The sequence below is a fragment of the Pongo pygmaeus genome, chromosome 17, assembly GCF_028885625.2.
Source record: "Pongo pygmaeus isolate AG05252 chromosome 17, NHGRI_mPonPyg2-v2.0_pri, whole genome shotgun sequence".
Classification (NCBI taxonomy): domain Eukaryota; kingdom Metazoa; phylum Chordata; class Mammalia; order Primates; family Hominidae; genus Pongo; species Pongo pygmaeus.
Window position 1 is genome coordinate 35,208,086 of NC_072390.2, and position 7,565 is coordinate 35,215,650.

The 7,565-nt window shown below is 37.2% G+C and overlaps 1 protein-coding gene across 2 annotated transcripts in view; it reads left to right on the forward strand.

Annotated features, from left to right (window-relative positions):
- Positions 1-6,775, forward strand: part of THOC1 (THO complex subunit 1) — a 52,781-nt gene extending 46,006 nt beyond the window's left edge. For both annotated transcript variants that reach the window (XM_054460331.1, XM_054460332.1), the window contains exons 18-21: positions 2,331-2,414; positions 4,658-4,805; positions 5,788-5,863; positions 6,375-6,775. In XM_054460331.1, the coding sequence (XP_054316306.1) occupies positions 2,331-2,414; positions 4,658-4,805; positions 5,788-5,863; positions 6,375-6,670 (604 nt within the window). In that variant the 3' untranslated portion in view covers positions 6,671-6,775. The remainder of the gene's footprint in view (positions 1-2,330; positions 2,415-4,657; positions 4,806-5,787; positions 5,864-6,374) is intronic.
- Positions 6,776-7,565: the final 790 nt, after the last annotated feature.

Sequence of the window (7,565 nt, forward strand, 5' to 3'; positions counted from 1 at the left end):
CAAAAAATTAGCCGGGTGTGGTGGCAGGCGCCTGTAGTCTCAGCTACTTGGGAGGCTGAGGCAGGAGAATGGCGTGAACCCGGGAGGTGGAGCTTGCAGTGAGTCAAGATTGTGCCACTGCACTCCAGCCTGGATGACAGAGCGAGACTTCGTCTCAAAAAAAAAAAAAAAAAAGATCCATCTATATGTTTATAAGATAAGAAATAAACCTTAAAAATAAAGATACGGAAAGGTTGAAACTGAAAGAACTTTTAAAAGATGTAATTTTTAAAAGGCATAGTTATATTGATATCAGGCAGAAAAGGCTTAAAAGCAGAAAGCATTATTAAAAATAAAGGCAATCATTGCATAAAGATAAAAGGAAAAAATAGAAATATACACATTTTAAACTTTATTTTCTAAGAATGTGTTCTCAAAAATTTGACAAAATTAGAATGAGAAGTTGACCCAGGGTCAGTTTTCACCATCCACCACCCAGAAAACCTACCATCTAGTAGGATTTTGACAGACCAAATTTAATAAATTTGGTGGAAAAAACTTGGTGTAATATATTTAGAATTTAACAAAATAATTAACAGGTTTGGTCTTACAGAAACCACAAGTTTTTGTAAATTATATGTGAATAGCAAAAGCAAAAATACTTAAAACTCCTTTAAACACACTTCTGAATAACTCTTGAATCAAAGAAGTCATAGTGGAAATTAGAAAATGTAGAGCTAAATGATAATGAAAACACTGCATGTTCAGACTTTGAGATCTAACTCAGTAGAACACAGAAGAGAAATGTATAGCCTTAAGTGTTTACACTTTCAAAAAGAATGAAATCTAAAAACCAAGCTAAGTAAGAGTCTGACACTGAGAGTCATTCAGAAGAAAAGTAAACTCATAGAAGTAGAAAGTAAAATAAGATTAGAAATCAGTAAAATAGCCAACAAACTATGGAGAAGATCAACAAAATCAAAAGATTTTTTTTTAAGACCAGGAAAAATAGATAAAATTCTAGCATGATTGATTCCTGCCAAATCTATGAGAGTAAATCAACCCAGTAGAAAAATGGACAAAGGAATAGTGAGATTCAGAAGTAGAAACCTTAATAAACCTCTGAGAAGATGAGGAACTTCACTAGTAACTGGAAGTACAGTTAAAAACTGCAGCAAGCAGTTTCACAGCTAAGAGATTCAGTAATTTAAAAATACCCATTTTAGAAGAATTATGGATAAAAACAACTTGCCAGTGCTGCTGGTAGGAGTCTGATGGCACAGTCACTCTATCTGAATGTTAAAGATGTCTGTGCCCCGCTAGTAGGTGTGTTGATCAGAATAGTGTTTTTAAAAACTAAGTTTGAGAATCATTGGTGGTTTGTAAAGTCAATTTAGTAATTTCAACTAGCATTTTTTAAATGAAATAGGAAATATACTTTTGTGAAACATTAGCTTTACTTATATATATCTGGTACATATACTTGCATATATGTGTGTACTGAGTTGCAGTGTAAAATGAATTTCTTACTGTGGGTTGCAGTGGAAGTTTGAAGGCCCAGTGCCTAAAGAAATCAGTTCATCTACAAGGAGACAGGTGCAAGAATGTTCATTTAACATTGTCAGAGCAAAGAGTGGGAAGACAAATATCTCTGGGTAGGACATGGATAACTTGTGGCATGTTCATAAAATGGAATATAGTATCTATAGCATTAGAAAATGAATGGATATTGGGATAGTTTTCTTAAGAGAGCCCTTTTTCCTAGTTTTACTCTAGATGATGTCTTCTGATCCTGAGACCTTATTTCTTTGCTTGACCCTGTATCAAAATTTTATTTCTAAAAACAAATTCAAGAAGGATGCATTTTAAAAATCAATCATGCTACCATGGTAACAATTTAAATAACAGCTAAAGGTTAAACCCTTGAAATCGTATTATGGTCTGATTATTAGTTTTGGTTTAATTCTGGTTTAAAGAAAAAATAATTCATGGATAGGGACATAATGTAAAAGTTTCTTATTTGCTGGTAAAATTCAAATGCTATAAAATCCCCTGGCTGCCCTCTTTGAATAGCAACATATTTATATAATATAGTGTGTAATTAAAGTATATAATATTATATGTAGTAAATACTATGTAATATCGTTTAGTATTAGACTATCCCCTCTTTATTTATTGTCCTTTTTGAATTTAGTTTTGAGGGTTTTACTTCCTTAAAAGTCTGGAGTTCCCAAGTAATCAAAACTGTAACTAAAAGTATGGGGCCATTAGAATCTTGTCTTGCCACCACTTTATGAGTATTTATTATTAAGAATATATGTCATCCTCACTAGTTATTTTATACTGCTCAGGGAATACATGCCCACTTTGGAGGAATTCTTTGAAGAAGCCATTGAACAGGCAGACCCTGAAAATATGGTTGAAAATGAATATAAGTAAGTAATGTTTCTCATTAGCTCCTTTTAATTTTCTTCAATTTGTTTTTTCCTTAGGAATTGTGTGTATACTAGAAAGCTTATTAAGAGAGGCAGTAGATAGAGTAGCGCTTTTTCTCTTAGGTGAGTTTATGTTCCAAGTTCTTGTTAGTACACATCCTGATTTCAAGGATTATTCCTGTTAACTAAGCGTGACTTGGAATCACCCTTGTTTCAAAATATAAGAAAAAAAAAAACTCCCCTACCCCCATTTCTCTCCAACTATTAGTTCTTTTCTCTGTACCCTTCAAAGCACAGTATCTCACAGCAGCTGTTAACCTATCCTGTTCCCCTTAATGTTTTCTTCTCTTGGCGTCCATGAGAATCCAAATCCATGGTTCTTCTGTTTGCCCTTTGCCCTCGTTGCCCACTCCACCTCACATTCCATTTCAGCCTCCTCATCCTCTGCCTAACTCAAATTTTGGAGTAACATCAGGAATTGGTTTTAGCCTCTTTATCTAGAACCTTCTGGGTGACACCAGTCTCATGGATTTAAATAGGAATTGAAGAGTAGCGGTTTAAAGGCAAGAGGCCTCTGGTCAGAATGCATAGGTTCGATCCCCTCTACTACTTACTTACTAGGCAACTAAGGCTAATTTAATAATTGAACCGCCATTTCCCTTTCCTCATCTGTTAGATAGTAACAGTACCCATTTCACAGGGTTATTCTGAGGATTAAATAAGACAGTGCACTTTCAACCCTACAGGGCAGGTAGTTAGCACCCAATATTTGTGACTAGTGTGACCCTGTGACCAGAGTTGTTAATTACTGTGACCTCTTAACTAATCTCTCTAGCTGTGGTCAGTGCTCCATGCATCAGCCAGTGATCTTTAAAATAATTGTCCAAGTCTAATCTGCTTAAAATCTCCCAGTGAGTGCCTATTCCAAACTCCTTCCCAGGGCCTAAAAGACCTCCTTGGTCTGGCTCATACTCTCCTGTGTGGCCATGCCTCCCCTCTGCTTTAACCACAGCAGGCCTGTTGGTCCTGTCTTTTCCTTTCCCGTCAGGACCTTCACACTTCACTCACTTGCTTGAACCACTTTTTCCCCAAGGTTCCCGTGGCTTTAAGTCCCCCTGGCTGGGAAGCTCTTCCCCTCCCTGGTCTCCTCTTTTGCATTCTCGTGGTTTTTATTTTATGGCACTTACCACTATCCAAATGAGAAGGTGGCACTTACCACCTTCTCATTTCTCAAGTTTTTGTCATCCTTATGAAATTGTCTTATACCTTGTGTGTTTATCACTAGCAATGCCTGCCTTACTGTGCCTCAGGTACTCTCCACAGCTACTGAGTGCCTGGCTCAAAAGTGTTTGTCAATTGAAAGAATATTAATTTATCACTGTTACATAAGACTAGGTGGACTCATTTCTAAAGTGATAGTTCAAATTATCATCTCCAAAGAGGGTTTCGTGGAGAATAAGAAAAATGATGTGTATAATTGACAGTGAATTTTGAAAATGCCTAAAAAAATTGTTTAAACAGAGATATGTCAGAGAGGAAGGCTCTTAACTGTTTAGGCAAAGCCTCACAGCAGGTGTTAACTTGGGAAGAGTCCCCAGTGTCTACGGGTAGTTTTTGTTAAGTCTTCAGTGGTACCTGCACATCCTAAAGGTAACATATCCTCATTTATAAGAGGTGACCAAATAAACCAAATTGCTATTCTTAGGGGAGGGAGAGACTTCCAATCCAAAACTCTTAAATGGAATAAATTTGTGGTTTGGTTTCTTCTGCAGCATTGCATATTTCTGGAGCATTATCTTTAGAATTTCTCTGCAGTTTGTTTCTCACCTGATTGTATACCACCCTGATCATTGTTATACTTCATTAGGGAACAGTTCATGGATTCCGAATAGCTAGATGGATGATTCCTGTTGTATACATACTGCATCCAGCCAGTGCTGCACACACTTGTTGACTTGTTAAAATTAAACAAAATGAACAGAAACTTTGAAAATGTGTTTGCTGCATATGAGCCTGCCTCTTCAGACATTGTTGATTCCTGTTATTAGTTACATGTGCATCTATTGGTTTGTTATTATCAGTGGACTACATACCAAAAAGTTCTTTAGGAATAAGATTCAAATGAAAAGAATAGTACTTTGAGCTATTTACCTTAAATACAGAATTACACATGGCAGAACTAAGCAGAAGGGAATACAGAAATAAAAAACTATAAATTACAAGCCTGACACCTCTTTTTATAGGGCTGTGAACAATTCAAATTATGGTTGGAGAGCCCTGAGACTATTAGCACGGAGAAGCCCTCACTTCTTCCAGCCAACCAACCAGCAGTTTAAAAGTTTACCAGAATATCTTGAAAATATGGTAATAAAGCTAGCCAAGGAATTACCGGTAAGTACCATAGAACAACTTTTCATACGCTTTAGTTCACATCTTCTTTAAAATTGCTATCACTATGTGAGCAAAAAACTGACTTAATCATGTGAAAAACCAGTGATCCACAAGCTCCCATGTTTTAGAATGAGGGAAAAACACACTGGAATATACATTTACAGGAAATACATGAGTTGATAAAGAAGTAACTGATAATTTTCTGTACAGCATGTAATTTAAACTTCAACAGGGCTGTGGGCACGGTGGCTCACGCCTGTAATCCCAGCACTTTGGGAGGCCGAGGCGGGCAGATCACGAGGTCAGGAGATTGAGACCATCCTGGCCAACATGGTGAAACCCCGTCTCTACTAAAATAAAAAAATTAGCCAGGCATGGTGGCACGTGCCTGTAGTCCCAGCTACTCAAGAGGCTGAGGCAAGGGAATTGCTTGAACCCGGGAGGCGGAGGTTGCTGTGAGCCGAGATCTCGCCACTGCACTCCAGCCTGGCGACAGAGCAAGACTCCGTCTCAAAAAAATTAAAGTTCGTGATACTTCAGGTAAACTGTTATGCACCTATACACACAGACATGAATTTTTTCCTGTTTGCCAATGCATTATATTGTCTTTTATCAAAGATAAAAGATAAGAATCAGAAACTTTTAAGGACACCGCTGCTACTGGCTTCCTTGAGGCCATCTTTACTAAATAAACCCTGGGTATTTGCAAATCCTGGAACTGACTTTTTACTGACTTCCTGCTTCCCAGATTGGGGGCGGGAACTTGGGGTCCAACTCTGGGGTCTTCCCAAGTTCACTCCTTCTGCAGGTGAAGATAGTCCAACTTAGGATCCTTACCTGACACTGTCATTTAACGCTCTCAGGGGTGAGGTTCTGGCACCCTGTACTTGGAATCTCACAACCATCCTTATCCAAACAAAGTACCTGTTACCTTACTTCAGAGGCTGGCATTCTTTCAAACATTCTTCTTTCTCATTTTTAGCCTCCTTCTGAAGAAATAAAAACAGGCGAGGATGAAGATGAGGAAGATAATGATGCTTTACTGAAGGAAAATGAAAGTAAGAACTGAATTTTCTTGGTTATTTAACAAAATTGAAGAAGATTGGGGTTCTTTATTGATAGGTACATTATTTAATTTGATCGACTTCTCAACTCCCATTTTATCTCAACTGTTTCTGACTTATAGTGAGGAATTTAAAACACTGCTTAATAATAACTTTAAAAACACTACATTTTATGCAATAAAATTGGGAAGTAATGGTGCTTTAAAAGGGAATGAAAATACATTTGAAGGCGACCTATACCTCTGTTAATTATTGGTTATTGGAGGGGGAGCACCTCATTTCAGGGAAAGCCTACATAATTATAACATAGGTAACAGCTTTAGCTTTGATTATTGACCATGCTTATTAAGAGTGGTATCCAACTTATGGAGAATATAAAAAATAATTGTTTACTTTTAAAATAAAGTCTACTAAAGATGGTTAATAAAACTCATTGGCCCCATAGCTTTCCATTTCTGTTGAATACTTAGAATTGCACATAATTTATATTCTCTTCATTTTCTAGGTCCTGATGTTCGGCGAGACAAACCTGTAACAGGAGAACAAATAGAGGTATTTGCCAACAAGCTGGGTGAACAATGGAAGATTCTGGCTCCCTACTTGGAAATGAAAGACTCAGAAATTAGGCAGATTGAGTGTGACAGTGAAGACATGAAGATGAGAGCTAAGCAGCTCCTGGTTGCCTGGCAAGATCAAGAGGGAGTTCATGCAACACCTGAGAATCTGATTAATGCACTGAATAAGTCTGGATTAAGTGACCTTGCAGAAAGTCTAACTAATGACAATGAGACAAATAGTTAGCTTCTTTTTTTTTCTTTTTATTAAAACTGTGATAGATTTTGTTACCAAGCAGCATTTGATAAGAGGTCCACTGGTTTTGGTAAACAATAAACATTTTTATAACAATTGTTGTACAGTCGGCTGGTGCTCTAAGAACAATAGAACACATATTGGCTCAAACCAGAGTTTGGGGAGGTTGGATTGAGATAATGACCTAAATGAAGTGACCTCAAGATCACAAAATATATTTTTGTTAAGTAGATGTATTTATAATGAAGTTAAATAAGCACTATTTAGGGATATGTTGTTTCCTATACCAAATTAGTTTCCTGTGTGCTGTTAGTAGTTACAAAATTTATCCTGAAATCCCAGAATAACACTTTCTGAAACCATATGACTGCTCTGTTCTCACTTATTCGTGCTTTCAAGCAGAGGATCAACAAATGATGGTTTGTTCTGCCTGCCACGAGTCTTGATCATTAAAATTGTACTGGCACCCAGCTGTGCTCACTCATACTGTCTATGGCTCCACCTACACTATAACAAACAGCAAAGCTAAGGAGCTGCAACACTTGATAGCCTGCAAAGCCTGAAATAATTTACTATCAATCAATCATCTATGTTGTCCATTACAGAAAATGTTTGCCAACTTTAAAAGAAACGAAGTCTAAAACCTCACTTTTCCTTCTGGCCTTACAAAAATTGCCTGACCTCTCAAGACTTTTAACCACTTCAGGGATTCTTGTGACATTCAAATGAGATATATGTGAACACACCCTATACACAGCAAAGCACTAAGTAGTAGTAGCAGAAGACAGTACCACCGACTTTTCCTGTTCCCACGTAAGCATTTCCCTTTAGGGTTCTAAGATGAGGTCATCATTGTTTTTAATTCTGAAGGGCTACTGAGTGCAGA